A 17,533-nucleotide genomic window follows, 5' to 3' on the forward strand; every position below is an offset into this window, starting at 1 on the left:
CAGAGGCCTGGGAAATTAAAGAAAGTCTAAAATGGTATTAAAAAACTTCTGATTTACTTCAGTTCTACTTATTCTTCCAATATCCTGAGCAAAACTCATTTTTGGTCTGAATTTCCAGTGTTCTGAAAACTGTTCTGCTCTGTTTCCTGCACTCATCTATTGGTCTGTGTAGTAGACTGGTGGAAAAATAAAAAAGATGTTGAAGTTTATGTTTATGTTCATTGATTCCTTCATCATTCAAACGTAAATTAATATTTCTCATGTTAAATACTGAAATGTGATTAAAATGCGATTAATTAATTACAAAGCTTCAACTTAATTCGATTAATTTTTTTAATCGCGTCCCACCCCTAATATAGTGGGCCAGTCTGTCAGGAACTCCCGGGCCACTTTTTCTCCCCAGTCCGCCCCTGACACTGATGAACACACACACACGCACACAGATAACACTGATGAACACACACACATACACAGTCCAGCCTGATGGAGCAATTGGGTGCAGCCAACATGACAGTTAAACTGCAAATGAAATTAGGACAGTTTTACAATGGCTAGTAAATAATCTTCTTTAAATTTTTCCAGTCATATTTTAACTAAAATTGTATCTGCTTCAAGGCGGCATGGTAGTGTGGTGGTTAGCACTGTCGCCTCACAGCAAGGCAGTCTGGGTTTGATTCTCGGTCTGTGTGGAGTTTGCATGTTCATGTTTGCATGGGTTTTCTCCAGGTACTCCGGTTTCCTCCCACGGTCCAAAGACATGTGTGTTAGGTTGATTGGTCACTCTGAAAATTGCCCTTAGGTGTGAGTGTGTGCGTGTGTGTGTGGTGGACTGGCGACCTGCCAATGGTGTACCCTGCCTTCACCCAGAGATGCTGGGATTGGCTCCAGCCCCCCCATGACCCCGACTAGCGGGATTGAGTGGTTCGGATAATGGATGGATGGATGTATCTGCTTCACATAACATATTCTGTGATTCCACATCCTCTGACTGAAGTACATTCTGCTCTGAATTTTCTCCTTTTTAGGTTAACTGGCTGTTATCTCTCTGTGAAGTCTTGTAGATATCTTACATCAGCTCTACAAACAGAAAATTCTTCCCTGAAACATCTGGACCTTAATAACAACAACCTGCAGGATTCAGGAGTGGAGCAGCTCTCTGCTGGACTGAAAAGTTCACACTGTAAACTGGAGACACTCAGGTGAGATTTCTGTGAATTAAATCTTGAATGGAAATGTTAAGGTGTGAAAACACTATCATCTCTTGAAGAATTTATTACTATAATATATTCTTTATTAAGCTTTATTGCATTATTAACTAGACTTGCATTTCCTGAAGGAAATAATATAAAGCTTGAAAAGGTGTGCCCCCTCTGCTCCATCTGCCCATCTGCTCTATCTGCCCCATCTGCTTCATCTGCCCCATTTGCCCCTCTCCCTCTTTTGCCCCATCAGCCCCTCTGCCCCATCTGCTCTATCTGCCCCTCTGCCCCATCTGCTCCATCAGCCCCTCTGCTCCATCTGCCCCATTTGCCCCTCAGCTCTATCTGCCCCATTTGCCCCTCTGCTCTATCTGCCCCTTTGCTCTATCTGCCCCTCTACTCTATCTGCCCCATCTGCCCCTCTGCTCCATCTGCCCTGCTGCTTCATCTGCCCCTCTGCTCTATCTGCCCCATTTGCCCATCTCCCTCATCTGCCCCTCTGCTCCGTCTGCCCCTCTGCTATCTGCCCCATTTGCCCCTCTGCTCTATCTGCCCCTCTGTTCTATCTGCCCCATCAGCCCCTCTGCTCCATCTGCTCCATCTACCCCTCTGCTCCATCTGCCCCTTTGCTCCTCTGCCCCATCTGCCCCTCTGCTCCATCTGCCCCTTTGCCCCATCTGCCCCTTTGCCCCATCTGCCCATCTGCCCCATCTGCTCTATATGCCCCATTTGCCCCTCACCCTCATCTGCTCTATCTGCCCCATTTGCCCCTCACCCTCATCTGCCCCTCTGCTCCATCTGCCACTCTGTTCCATCTGCCCCTCTGCTCCATCTACCCCTCTGCTCCATCTGGCCCATCTGCCCCTCTGCTCCATCTGCCCCATCTGCATGTATGTATGTGTGTGTGTCTGTGTCATTGACTGTATATATTCACGCTATTTTCCATGACAACGCTGGGCAGGGCCATCTTGGTTGACTTTGTGTTAGAACTTCCGGTGCTACGGATACGCTGATACCGATTACAAGCAAAACGACAACAAACACAAAATGACTAGCATAATATGTTCAGTTAGAGCAGAGGTGGCCAACCCGTCAGAGACCAAGAGGGGTGGCGAGTGTAAATTATTAGGGGGGGGGGGGGGGATATAAAATGGACACAAATTAAGTAAAAAAACGAACACAAACTTCGATATAAACATAAGGCGTGATGTGCTTCAGGACTTTGTCACGTTTGGAGCACACTACGAGCTCCGTTATGTACGCAACTGTTGTTTTCTAGGTAAAAAGTGGATAAACTCTTATCAACACTCGTTACAACGCCACTGACCTGCGCTCATCTTTAGGAAGAAGAGAACAGACAGCGTCAGTAGTTTTGAAGCTCCCTCAGTCGTGTGTGGTGCCTTTGCTGCACCTCGTATGTGGTTTATTCCAAAACGTGTGACAGAAGAACCGCGTCTCACCAACGAGACTCAAAGCACAATCACAATATCACAGATACTTCATGCCGCTAGTCTCCCGTTTTCCACTACGCAGGTTTTAAAAGTATTAGGGGGTCGCTAGGCTTGTAAACAAACCGCACACCACGAAGGTGTAGCGGTGTGTCGCCCTCAGAGCTGATGCAGGTAAGAGCTGTGCAGGTGTGAGCGGACCGGCTGGGGAGACCCATGAAACCAGGCAAAGAGCCGCAGGTTGGCCACTCCTGAGTTAGAGGGTGTCACAATAATTGGAAGAAGAGGAAAACTTGGCTTGACCAACAGTGTTACGAACACAGCTCGAAAAGATCTGAGTGTTGTGGGGCACCTTATAACTTATATCCACCGCCTTCCAAAGACGAGGACCTGCGTCTAAGGCTGAAGGCGCTAAATTTAAAATATCCACCCAAACGTCCATTAGTCTGCTCTTATCATTTTGTGGAGGGGAAACCAACACCAGATCATCCTTATCCCGAGAAATGGCTCAGTTATGAAGCTCCGATTAAGCAAACGCGTCGGGTGCTTGGGAGGCTATCAGATAAGTAACTATATTGTAATCAGTGGCCACATCTTTTCCTTGCATTCATTTTGTAATTTAAAGTAATTAAGTAAAGAAGTAAATAGACAAGAATGCCTATTTTATGAAAAAAATCATTAAAATGTAGTAGTGTACACTAATGCGAAAATAGCTGACCGGAAGTTCTAACACAAAGGCGGAAGAAACACACACTTGAAAGTGGGCGTGGCGAAATACGGTGAATAATGGACGGTACGTCACCGTTGACTCCCATTGTGAGTTTTTGAAGCCACCAAGATGGCCGCACGGACGCTGCCAACTTGAAAATTGGAGCCAGAGCATGCGCATTAGAACCGGTAGGCAGGACAGTATCTCCGCCAGAGACCGTATCTCCGCCCCGACATTCATTAGGATACGCCCACCAGTATAGAAACTTTTGACGTTTTACAAAATAAACAAAGGTAAAAGGTTTTAATACTGCTGTCGAGAGTTTTGCTGTCGAGAGTTTCGTGTTCACGTTTGAGCGTGTCATTCACCTTATCGCCACACCCCTTTAAGTAACACTTAATAACTTCTATAAAATCTGTTTATCGTAGAGAAAAACACTGGGAGAGATACTAATGCAATGGGGTCTTATAGAATTGACAAAATATAATTGCTCAAAAAACTTATTTTACGTGTAATAAAAATTCAAAGTTTGTCGTCCGGCCCGTTCATTAACATGGGAATGGGCGGGATTAAAAGTTGTACTGCAGCCAGCCACTAGAGGGCAGCGGACACCCGGAGGCTTCACTTTTCACTTGCGTCGTCCAGTCCACTTATACACCACACAGACCATTGACTGTATATATATGTGTGTGACTGTGTGTAGTGGGTATGAGAGATGCATGTGTGTGCACGTGCGTGTGTGGGGGAGGGGGAGAGACATTCAAAAATAACTGACACTCTGTCTCTGCCACTCTGAGTGGAGAAGCCTTGTTTTATGTGATTTGCACCCTCCAAACAAACGGTCGTAGTTCGGGACCCATTTAACCTATCGCTTCAACGAAGAGATTGTGTGAGAGAGGACCCCTTGCTGATGATTTTGATATATTTTGGTGTGGTTTGACCCTAAAATGACTGATTTATGACAAGTTAAAAACACACAAAAATCTCAACAAAGCTGATTCTGATTCTGATATACATTTACATTTACATTTATGGCATTTAGCAGACGCTCTTATCCAGAGCGACTTACAAAAGTGCTATGTAGTTGCTTGGAATCTCCAAGGTAGAATAGATAGTCCTGAACACAAGGTACTCTAAGCTGGAAAAACCACTAGACGAAAGTCAAATGATACCTAACAATTATACCTGAATATACACATCCCCTGAGGAAAAAGACAGTAAACAATTCCTATAACCCAATTATGCACAATACCTGAGGAAAGAGACAATAAAGTACAATAGACAAAGCATAATTATGCAAAGTGCACTTGAAAGAGGTGGGTCTTCAGTCGGCGTCTGAAGACAGCAAGTGACTCAGATGTTCGGACACAAGGGAAGTTCATTCCACCACCTTGGAGCCAGGACAGAGAAAAGTCTGGATGCTTGTCTCCCATGTGACCTGGATGATGGAGGGTCAAGACGAGACATACTTGAGGCGCGGAGGGCTCTAGGTATGCATCTGGGTTTTACCATGGCCATCAAGTAAGGAGGAGCTGGACCATTCTTTGCTTTGTAGGCCAGCACCAGGGTTTTATATTTGATGCGGGCAGCTACCGGAAGCCAGTGGAGGGAGCACAGCAAGGGAGTGACATGGCTGAACTTGGGAAGGTTGAAGACCAGCCGAGCTGCAGATATATTTATATGGGGGCCAATGGGGCAGTTTTCTGTGTCTAGTGCCAAACAAATGCTCATAACTCTAAAACTAATTCATCAAATGATTAGATATCTTGGCTTGCCAGAAAGGACAAGTTTCTCTCCCATTAAAAATTTTAAGGTCAAGGTGTAAGGTCAAGGTGGTCAAGGTGTAAGGATTTTACAGCAGTTTATCCAAGAACGTTTTGATCATTATAGTGCTTGAAAAGCACTATTTTGATATTCCTCATACTTCATCTTATTATTATAGTGCTTGAAAAGCACTATATTGATATTCCTCATATTTATTCTTATTATAGTGCTTGAAAAGCACTATTTTAATATTCCTCATACTTCTTATTCTTCTTATTATAGGGCTTGAGCCCTATATTGTTATTCCTTTTTTTCCTTTTCTCCAAATTTCTGCTATTAATGCGGCCCGAACCGCTTAACGTACAGACTCCGTTCGAACTGCGTTTCGAAGGCCTCGGCTCTGTGTGGTGTGCTATCCGTTTTTGGAGTTGATTTTAATAGAATTGAGTTTAAAAATGAAAAATGACCCTATTAAAATGAATGGTGGAATGTTCAGAAATTCAAATCTTAACAGCCAGAAGAAGAATAAGAAGAAGTATGAGGAATATCAAAATAGTGCTTTTCAAGCACTATAATAAGAAGAAGTATGAGGAATATCAATATAGTGCTTTTCAAGCACTATAATAAGAAGTATGAGGAATATCAATATAGTGCTTTTCAAGCACTATAATAAGTTAGAGTGTGAGCTGGCAAGAAAAATGATCAAAACTCTCGTGGATAAACTGCTGTAAAATCCTGACACCTTCACCTAAAAGCTCTATTTAAATTTTATTTATTTATTTATTTATTTATTTTTTTTTTTTAAATTTATTTACAAAAGTACATATAACATGACAATAACAATACTCTGGGGTGAAGAACATATGACCAAAGGGTAAAATAATACAAAGGAGAAAAAAGGGAGGAAAGGGGGGAGGGATTTTTTAAATATTACAGTTTTTTGTGTTTGTCCATGAGTGTGTGATTGTATGTGCCCATGTGTGTATAGGTGTGGTGAGGTGAGATATATGCAGATATATAAGTTAAATATTTGCTGTTTAGTGTTTGTTTGTGTTAGTGTGTGCATTCAGGTGCACATATACATATAAGATCTTTAGTATGTTTTATGTTTACATGTATTGTATTTGTATGTAAGGGGGGGTGTGAGGCTCACAGGCTAAGGTAACAATGTCATTTCAGAAGAGAAGTTAGTGTTGAAACCCATATGGACAGAGAATCTGTATCTGTGTGTGTATTAGAAGCGGATGTATTATCAAGAGTAATATAGTCCAGAAGAAGATTTTTCCAGAGTGAGATGTCGGTTTTATGTCTTGTTTTCCAGTTCATGAGGATTGTTTTCTTGGCAATGGTTAAAGCTATAAGAAGCATTTTCGTATTAGTGCTATTAAGATTAGTGTTGGCTACGTCATTCAGTAAGCAGAGGGAAGGGGATAGTGGGATGTGGGAATCAAAGATGACTGATAGGGATTTTATAATTTTTTCCCAGAACTGTTGAATGGGTGTACAATGCCAGAAAGCGTGGATGTATGTGTCAGGGGTATTTTGAGAGCAATTAGTACAGATGTTAGTAGTGAATCCCATTTTTGATAATCTCTCATTAGTATAGTATATTCTGTGAAGGAATTTGAATTGTAATAATTGTAAGTTTGAGTTATTAGACATACTGTAAATATTTTTGCATATCTGGGTCCAGAAGTCGGCATCGGGGGTGATCAATAGGTCCACTTCCCATTTGGATGTGGGGATGTAGAGAGAGTTATCGGCTTTGGAAATTGTTTTGTATATTTTAGATAGTAGTTTTTTGGGAGTTAGGTTCATTAATGCAGATATTAAAGGCGGATGGTTTATGTTTATAGCTAATTTATTGTACCCTGCTTGTATGGCTGATTTAACTTGTAAATATTGAAGGAATTGATTACTCTTGATGCCATACCCCTGGATTAAACTGCTAAATGGGACTATGGTGTTATTGTGGAGAATATGTTGTAGGTGCGTTATACCCTTGCTTGACCATGTATGGAAGTGTAGTGTCTTTTGGTTGCTTAAAATGTCAGGGTTGTTCCAAATAGGGGTTAATTTAGATGGTGATAAGGGGGACTTAGTGATTTTATGGAATTTCCACCAGGCTGACAGAGCAGATGATATTGTTAAAGACTTGAAACAGGGCAGTGATTTAACTGATTGGCTGAGGAATGGAAGATCTGAGAGTGGAATATTGCGACTGTGGGCTTGTTCAGAGTCTAGGAGAATATTGTCTGATTGGTACGGGTGAATCCATTTAAATATAAATTGCAATTGATTGGAAAGAAAGTATTGATAAAAGTTTGGGGCGTTAAGTCCACCTTGTGTTTTTGGTTGTTGAAGTGTGTTTAGTTTGATTCTTGGTGGTTTATTTTTCCAATAAAATTTGATGATTATTGAGTCGAGTGAATTAAACCAGGAAGTTGTTGGGTGAGTGGGTATCATGGAAAAAAGGTAATTGACCTTAGGGAGGATAGACATTTTAACTGTAGCTATTCGACCAATAAGGGATAATGGAAGATTCATCCATCGATGGATATTGTCTGTTATGGTTTTGAGTAGTGGGGTGTAATTGAGAGTAAATAACTCAGACAGTTTGGAGAAAATGTTAACACCCAGATAAGTGATATGAGATGTGCAGATGGGGATTGGGGGTGGGTTAGTTGTCATATCCCAGCTATTATTGCATATTGGAAGAATGGATGATTTTTGCCAATTGATTGAGTAGTCAGATATATTAGAAAAGATTTCTATGAGGTGAATAGTTTCATTTAGTGAGCTGTGGGGTTTCTGTAAAAATAGTAAAATATCATCTGCATACAGAGAGATTTTATGATGAGTATTGTTTGTTTGGATACCGATTATTGAATTATTTTGCCGTATGGCTGCTGCAAGTGGTTCTATAAAGATAGTAAATAGATATGGAGAGAGTGGGCATCCTTGTCTACATCCCCTGTGTAATGTGAATCTTTGTGATATTAATCCATTAGTAGTTACCGTGGCTGTTGGTGAAGTGTAAAGAATTTTAACCCAGTCAATGAATAATTCTCCAAATCCAAATTTCTGTAAAGTGGATATGAGGAAGGACCAATTTACTTTGTCAAATGCTTTTTCTGCGTCTAAGCTGACGATGATTGTTTCTAGTTTTTGTTGTATTGAGTAGTCAATTAGATTGAAAAGTCTGCGTGTATTATTTGATGAATGTCTGCCTTTTATGAATCCGGTTTGATCAGGGTGAATTATGGATGGGATAATTTTGTCAAGTCTGTGTGCGAGGGTTTTTGTAATAATTTTAAGATCGACATTTAGGAGGGATATAGGTCGGTAGCTAGATGGTAGAGTTGGGTCTTTATTTGGTTTCAGAATGAGTGAGATTGAAGCACTGTTCATGTGGTCCGGGATTATTGAGCATTGTTTTATTTCTAAGACTAATCTCTGAAATAAAGGGTTGAGTATGGTCCAAAAATGTTTATAGAACTCAGCAGGGAAGCCATCTGGCCCGGGTGACTTATTATTGGGCATGTTCATGAGGGATGTTAAAAGTTCTTTTTCTGATATTGGTATTTCAAGTGAATTCATTTGGTCTTGGTTAAGGTGTGGCAAGTGGATATTATCTAGAAAGGAGTGTATATGTTCTTGTTTGTTTTCTTTTGTTGATGAATATAAATTTGTATAAAAGGTTCTGAAGATATTGTTTATATGTTCTGGTGATTGGGTTGGCCTCCCTGTTGAGTCTTTTATAGAGGCTATTGTAAATCTTTCTTTATTTTGTTTGATTTTATTAGCTAGATATTTACCTGATTTGTTATTATGGTGGAACTGTTCTTGACGGAGTTGTTGGATTTTAAATTGTGTTTTTTTATTAATAATTTCATTTAATTCCATTTTGTATTTTCTTATTTCGTTTTCAAATTCATCTTGAGGGTTGTTTGCATGTAATGTTTCAAGTTGTTTTATTTTATGTTCTAGTTCTGTTTCATGTTTGGCCTCTTTTTTCTTTTTATAAGAGGAATACGAAATTGTTACACCTCTTAGTACAGCTTTTCCTGCTTGCCAGAGAATTGATGGGGATGAATTTGGAGAGTCATTCATTTCCAGATAGGATTCCCACTCTGTTTTAATAAGGGTATTAAACTGAGTATCATTGAGTAGGGAAGTGTTGAAACGCCATCTGTTCTTAGGGTTTGGTTTGTCAAGGAGTAGTGTAAAAGTGACTGGGGCATGATCGCTGATGATAATAGGATGTATTTGTGTGTTTGTAATGTTGGGTAGAAGTGAATTACTAAAAAGAAAATAATCAATGCGGCTGTAAGATTTGTGAACTGGTGAGTAAAATGTGAATTCTCTTGCTGATGGGTGTTGTAATCGCCAGCCATCACAAAGACCAAAATCACCCATGAATTGGTTTATGGTAACGGTTGACTGTGAGATGCGGTTGTTAGTGTTACTTCTGTCAATAGATGGGTTGATAACGGAGTTGAAGTCTCCTCCTATAATAATAGGTAGGTCGAAAGTTGTGGTTAAGGTAGTAAAGATGGTATGGAAGAAATCTGGATTATCTATATTGGGTCCATATAAGTTACATATTGTTAGAGGTTGATTGTTAATTGTTATGTTAATAATAATATAGCGACCTTCAGAGTCTGCAATGGTTGTATTATGAGTGAATGAGATTTTTTTTAATTATTATGGAGACTCCTCTTTGTTTACTATTGTATGTAGCTGAAAATGGTTGGTGAAAATGTTTAAAGTGTAGTGCGTTTTTGTCAGATGGGGATAGATGAGTTTCTTGCAATAAGCAAATGTCTGCTAGTTTGGAAATGTGATTTAATATTTTTGTTTTTTTTGCCTGTGAGCCGACTCCCCGGACGTTCCAGGATAGGAATTTTAATGTAGGCATCAAAGTGTTATTGTTAATGTAAGTTCTGTTAATTTCTGTGTGTGAGTAGGTGACAATAAAACAGGTGGTGAACAGATAAGGGGAAGCATAACATTAAATAAACAGAAAAGGACAAGTGTAGGGGGGTGAGACATTTTGAGGTGGGGGATCATAGGGTACATGTGCTGAGACTTCTTGGAGACAACTGCGTAGACGTATTCAATATTTTTTTGTTGTGTAATTAGGGTAATGCTCGGGTTTGTTTAGAGATCCCTGGCTTGTGTGTTTATGTTGGTGTGTATGAGTGTATGGCTGCTGTGATGTGATGATTGAGTGAGAGAGTTAGTAGAGCCAGTGGGTAGTGTCCTTGTTCCTGTATAGTTGTCCATTAATGTATAGTTTATCTACTATAATGACTGCTTTATGTCCTTGTTGAATCATTTCTTTGCGAATTGGAAATAATTTTTGACGTCGTTGCATGATTTCTTTTGGGAATTGGTCATTCAATCCGAAGTTGGTTCCTTTAAGCTCCTTTCCTTGTCGCTGTACTTGTATCTTTTGTTTAAAATGTTCGAATTTTGCGACTATCGGGCGGGGGCGCTTGTTCGTGGTGTTGTCTGATTTAGGTCCTATGCGGTGTACACGGGCAAAGGTGATATTTTGAACGGTGGTGGTCGGTATTTTGAGTTGAGTTTTAATGAATTGTTTGACTACTTGTTCTGCGTCTTCTGAGGGTTGTTCTGGAATGCCGTTAAAAATGAGATTGTCTCTCATGCTGCGCGTCTGCAGGTCCAGAATGGTTTCCTTCATGGCTTTGCTGTCCGTAGTTATAATAGCCAGTTCTGATGTGAGTGTAGTGACTGAGTTTTTGAGTGTATTGTTTTCTTTCGTCAAAGTTTCGATTTGGTGTTGACTGAATTCAAGACTTTGGCGAAGAGCAGAAAATTCCTTGTGTATAAGTTCAACAATAGAGATCCGGGTGTCCATGGCGGTGAGTTTAATATCAATTGAGCTAAGTATAACTGCGAGGTTTGCACAGCATGGCGAGTCTGATTGTATGTCAGCGTTCATGTTGGTTGTGGTACCTGGGCTTGGAGAATCCGAGACTCGTGGTCGCTTTTTATCGTGGCCGACGACCGGAGTCGAATCCGCGTTGTTATCTGTATTGTCCATTGTACACAGCTGGGTGTAATATCCGTCAATGAAGCTTTCTAACTGGTCCAGGGTGTTGCTTTGTAGTCCGGTTATTGTCAGGTAGATGAATAGGTTATATTGTGGTGGTAGTAGCCGTAGAGAAAAGTGCTAGTTTCGGATGTATCAGGAGTTGTTTTTTATCTAGCAGCAGATCGCCGCCATTTTGCTTCACGCAGAGTCTCACGAGAAAGTCAGCCCCTCACGAGAAAGTCAGCCATCTCTCTTTAAATTTTAAATGGGAGAGAAACTTGTCCTTTCTGGCACGCCGAGATATCTAATCATTTGATGAATTAGTTTTAGAGTTGATCAGAATCAGCTTTGTTGAGATTTTTGTGTGTGTTTAACTTGTCATAAATCAGTCATTTTAGGGTCAAACCACACCAAAATATATCAAAATCATCAGCAAGGGGTCCTCTCTCACACAATCTCTTCGGTGAAGCGATAAGTTAAATGGGTCCCGAACCACGACCGTTGGTTCGGAGGGTGCAAATCACTTAAACAAGGCTTCCCCACTCAGAGTGGCAGAGACAGAGAGTCAGTTATTTTTGAATGTCTCTCCCCCTCCCCCACACACGCACGCGCACACACATGCATCTCTCATACCCACTACACACAGTCAAACACATATACACCACACATACACATACATACATACATACATGCAGATGGGGCTGATGGAGCAGAGGGGCAGATGGGCCAGATGGAGCAGAGGGGTAGATGGAGCAGAGGGGCAGCTAGAGCAGAGGGGCAGATGAGGGTGAGGGGCAGATGGGGCAGATAGAGCAGATGGGGCAGAGGGGCAGATGGGGCAAAGGGGCAGATGGAGCAGAGGGGTAGATGGAGCAGATGGGGCAGATAGAGCAGAGGCGCAGATGGGGCAGATAGAGCAGAGGGGCAGATGGGGCAGATGGAGCATATACACCATATACACTACATGCACACACACACACACACAGAGACTTGCATCTCTTTTCAAGCACTATGTATTTCCTTCAGGAAATGCAATGTCTAGTTTTTTATGCCAGCTCACACTCTAACTGGCAATGATGATTTGAAATTCTGAACATTCCACCATTCATTTTAATAGGGCAATTTTTCATTTTTAAACTCAATTCTATTAAAATCTATAACTCTAATCTACTCCAAAAATGGATAGCACACCACACAGAGCCGAGACCTTCGAAACGCAGTTCGAACGGAGTCTGTACGTTAAGCGGTTCGGGCCGCATTAATCGCAGAAATTTGGAGAAAGGGAATAACAATATAATTACTGTGGTGAAGCTTCATTAGCAGGTTTATCAACACCTAGTACTGCAGAAATATGACATCCTAAGGCGAAAGATGGTGGAATTGATCTGGTTACAGAACCATCATATATCACTGTTACATCACTGTTTATTTATGTGGATAACTTAATATTATCAGCAACTCCCTCTATCGCCACTAGAGGTCCTCCTCCTCGGAGTACTGGATCACCATGGATACTACCTTACTTGCTCCACATTGTATTAGTTGATGTCTTATTTAGATCTGCTTTACCCAGCATTCATTGTGAAGGTTTGTCACTCTTGTGGTTTGCATACCAAGTTGTGTCCTAATATCAGTGTTGTGCATGAACACATTCACATCCCTTTTACCACGTCCTGTTGTACCTCTGCTTGGTTTATATCTGCCTGCCTGGTTTTGACCTCGTTCTTATGGATTACTCTTTTGCCCTCATTAAATCTTTCTTACCAAAACATGGACCTCTCTTGTGTTTGAGTGAAAATTGTATCCTCTTATCTACACCAATAACATTAAACATCTCTATATTTCCTCATCTACATCATCACAATATTCTTGTGATTCCACATCCTCTGACTGAACTGCACTCTGTACTGTATTTACTCCTTTACAGATTAGCTGGGTGTTATCTCACTGGGAAGTCTTGTGAATATCTCACATCAAATCTACAAAGAGAAAACTCCCTGAAACATCTGGACCTTAACAACAACTATCTGCAGGATTCAGGAGTGGAGCAGCTCTCTGCTGGACTGAAGAGTTCACACTGTAAACTGGAGACACTCAGGTGAAATTTCTGTGAATTAAATCTTGAATGGACATGTTAATCTGTGAAGGCACTGTAGGGTAATTTTATAAAGGTCAGGATGTCTTCTACTTTACATATTTACAGGCATTAATAATTTTAGTGATCTTGATTGATTTAATAAATGGCTGCACTCAATCTCTCTAGCTATCCAAAATGTAAGTGTAGGAGACATTCATATATTTTATGAATATTTTTAGTGATATTTTAGTGAATCTACCAGGCAGCAGCCAACTTTAGTTGGTGTGTGTGTGTGTGTGTGTGTGTGTGTGTGTGTGTGTGTGTGTGTGTGTGTGTGTGTGTGTGTGTGTGTGTGAGTCAGTCAGTCAGTCAAATTTATTTAGCGCTTTTCACAACACACGTTGTCACAAAGCAGCTTTACAATCGTATGGATCCAGATCCCTAATGAGCAAGCCATAGGCGACAGTGGCGAGGAAAAACTCCCTATAGGGTGGGGATTAGGAAGAAACCTCGGGAGGACCAAGACTCAAAAGGGAACACATCCTCCATTGGGCGGCCGGTTAGAATCACAGTCATTGAAAAAAAAATCACAAAACTGAATCACAAAATTTCACTTTACCTCTTTTCTCTCCGAGTGATGTTCATAGACAAACGCATGTGAAAGTAAAATGAATAAAACATGTTTAATTTAATGATTTCATTTCGTTGGTGATCGTTAGAAAGAGCTTACATCGTTTCACCAATGTCACTGACTTCTTGATATGCGTTCTAGCTTCCAAAGATAATTTTGAAATCTGTGTTAAAATATTTACCCAATGAAAAAGAAAATACAAGTGTGTGTGTGTGTGTGTTTGAGAGAGAGAGAGAGAGAGAGAGAGAGAGAGAGAGAGAGAGAGCGCATTCCTGCTACCACTTTTATAATAAGTAACAGAAATCAGCAAATATTCCATCTCTCTCTCTCCATGGAGAGCAAAGGCTCAGATGATGAGCAAACCCAACACTAGCTTCTCCCCAAACATATCTTCAAAACACAGTGTGATGTCCTGCTGTCTGACTAGGCAAAACCAAGAGGAAACACCCCAAAACAGAAAAAGACCCTCAACCCCATCTGACAGGAGTGGATACATTAACCTTTATATGTCACAAAACACTGCACTACACAACACTTGCACAAATGACCTGGGGTACTATGACAGAGTCAACTCTGTAAACTGAAGATATAAATCTGTGTTTATTTACTACAGCTGTGTGTAGTCTATCAGACTATAGTTCTGGAGTGTTTGTAGTTTCACTGTATCTGTAGTGTGGTAGCAGCAGAATTAGTTTGGGTGTGTTGGGACACTATGACACCAGAATGAGCAGAAACACCATAACAGTGTAACATGCAGTCATAACGTCACAATGTTCCTAGTATTTACATAGTATTTCCAAGTATTTCCCAGTGTAACACAGTGAAGATAATTTTCCAAATTTTTATGATCATCTAAAACCGAGAGCACAACACCATTACAACAGTGTTGTCTAGAAATAAAATAATAACCTTGTTTCTAAGAATGACCATGTTTGGTGTGGTATAATCTGTATAGGTCTGTATATTTTTATAAATAAAATTAAATGGAAAAAAGTACAGTTATTAAACACTACACAAACTCTTAAAACTGTAGTATTTGAATTCATCAAAGGCAGTAACGTAATCTATGAAAAGGAAAACCTTGAAAATAGTGATGGCAATTTGATTGACAATTTTACTATTTGAGTGACGCTAATTGTACCCAATCAAATATGTTGTCGGGCCGGACCATGACCAGAGATGTAATGATGTAACTTCATTGGCCATTAAGGGAGCAGTTTAGACTTACTGAGGTGAAGTGAACTGTAGGAAATCACGAAAATGTGTATTTTCAACAAAGTCTGTCTAATTTAGCTAGCTGATTGTATTTCTGTCAGATTTGTCTCAGTTTCTTGCCCATGTAGCCCCAGGTTAACTAATCGTGTGAATATAAGACACAGATGTATATTCTCTGTAAGAGTTTACTGTCTCTATTTAACCCAGAGACTCAGATATTAGCATTAGCATCACAGTCAGAGAATCAGCCGTGTTAGTTCTGGGGATGTTGTTTAAACCACTTTAATAGCGGAGACTTCTAAGATATCGTGATGGGGGAAGAGTTGGTATTACTTTATTAATTATTATGATTAACGATAGTTCGTAGTTTTATTGACGACGTTGGTCGAGGGACGGCGAGCTGACCGATAGCGCCATGATTTCACGAGAGATAACAACATCCCGCCTCGCGAGTGCTGGTCCACCGCTCGGTAGCGGCACTGATCTACTGGGGATGCGGGATGATTCCCTGAGTGAACCAGCGTTCACCACTCACGGCAGGACGAGGAGAGACAACAAGTTCAGTTGTGTCAGATATTTAACTGGTTCAGATTAATGAGTGTAAGGACAGAGGACTCCACCAGACCCGCAGCGTTTGATTAGATTATTAGAGGAGGTGGATGTGAGGTGATCATTCTGATCATTAGTGTGGAATAAGGGGTAAAAATGTGTTATTATGTGAGTTGATTAATCTGATTGTGGAGTTGTGGAGGATAATGTTGTGGAGGAGTGTTAATGATGATTTGAAAGGGATGTTGGAAGGGTTGAAGGGAACAGCGCAAAGTAAGTTGAACAGGCTAGGTAAAGTTATCTATGATTATGGTGTGGCAAGATTTGGTGTTGTGCAGAAGAAAGGAATGAGTAGGGCTGTTTGTAAATCAAGTAGGCAGGTAGAAATAGGAAAACTTGTCAAGGAGTCAAGGTTATTGAGGAAACGGTGGAAGTGGGGTGATGAGCAGGAAAGAGAGGGCATTGAGTTACTGCAAGACGAGTTGAAAAGTAAGTTAGGGAAATTGCGGAGAGCAGAAGCTATGAGGAAAAGAAAGAAGAAGAAAGAGCGTGGTAGAGAGGCATTCTTTAAGGATCCGTTTAGATTTGTTAAAACGTTGTTTAGTCAGGAGAAGTCAGGGAGCCTAAAGGTAGGAAAGAAGCTTGAGGGGCATTTTCAGAAGGTGTACTCAAGGGAGGAAAGGACAAGTGAGTTGAAATTGCCAGCAGATATTCTGCCAGTAGGTGACCTACAGTGGAAGATGGATGTTATTCCCCTTAAGTGGAGTGAGGTACAGGATGTAGTGCAGTGCGCAAAAGCAGGTTCAGCACCAGGGCCTAATGGAGTTCCATATAGATTATATAAAAGTGCCCCAGATGTTTTGAAGTTGTTATGGAGGTTGATGATTATAGAGCAGTTTCGTCCCATAAGCTTGCTTAATGTGGAGGGTAAAATATTCTTTAGTGTAGTTGCACGTAGGTTGGCAGCGTTTCTGAAAAAGAATAAGTTAATTGATACATCGGTGCAAAAAGCAGGGATTACAGGTTTTTCAGGGTGTATAGAGCATAGTAGCATGATTTGGCACCAGATTCAAACAGCAAGAGCAGAGAGAAGAGATCTACATGTGGTATTCTTAGATCTGGCTAATGCTTTTGGTTCGGTACCACGTGCTCTGTTGTGGAAGGCATTTGAATTTTTTCAGGTTCCAGATGAGATTACGAGGTTAGTTAAAGCTTATTTTGGAGACATTCAGTTTTGTTTCAGCACAGAGGAGTTTGTTACATCTTGGCAACGTCTGGAAGTAGGTATAATGGCAGGGTGCACAATCTCACCATTGGCATTTACAATGGCAATGGAGGTGATTATTAGGGCTTCTAAGTGGGTTGTAGGTGGGAAGAGGTTGCATGATGGCACCCGGCTCCCACCGATTAGGGCATACATGGATGACATGACTTCATTAACGACTACTGTTCCATGTACTCGGCGGCTGTTGGAGAAGCTAGGTGATAATCTTAGGCTGGCTAGGATGAAGGTTAAACCCAGTAAGTCTAGGAGTGTTTCAATTGTGAAAGGGAAGTTGACACAAGAAAAGTATGTGATGGAGGGAGAAGTAATACCGTCTATTCTGGAGAAATCAGTTAAGAGTCTAGGTAGGTGGTACACCGCAGCACTGAACGACAAAGAGCAGGTTGTAGAATTAAGGAAGGAATTGGGTGAGGTTAATAATATCGATAAGTCCTTTTTACCAGGTAAATTAAAGTTGTGGTGTTTGCAGTTTGGATTGTTGCCTCGTCTAAGGTGGCCACTGACAGTGTATGATATTCCGATGACTGAAGTTGAGAGGCTAGAAAGGATTGTTAATAAGGCTGTAAGAAAATGGCTTGGGGTTCCACATTGT

General features: G+C 40.8%; 1 protein-coding gene across 8 annotated transcripts in view; it reads left to right on the forward strand.

Annotated features, from left to right (window-relative positions):
• LOC143484634 (uncharacterized) overlaps positions 1-17,533 on the forward strand; it is a 143,543-nt gene that overhangs the window by 38,882 nt on the left and 87,128 nt on the right. For all 8 annotated transcript variants that reach the window (XR_013122667.1, XR_013122670.1, XR_013122668.1 and 5 more), the window contains 2 exons: positions 1,026-1,199; positions 13,112-13,282. Coding sequence is in view for 4 of the 8 variants with exons in the window: in XM_076983457.1 (XP_076839572.1) it covers positions 1,026-1,199; positions 13,112-13,282 (345 nt within the window). In the remaining 4 variants the exon portion in view is untranslated. The remainder of the gene's footprint in view (positions 1-1,025; positions 1,200-13,111; positions 13,283-17,533) is intronic.

Source organism: Brachyhypopomus gauderio, chromosome 20 (genome assembly GCF_052324685.1).
Source record: "Brachyhypopomus gauderio isolate BG-103 chromosome 20, BGAUD_0.2, whole genome shotgun sequence".
NCBI lineage: Eukaryota > Metazoa > Chordata > Actinopteri > Gymnotiformes > Hypopomidae > Brachyhypopomus > Brachyhypopomus gauderio.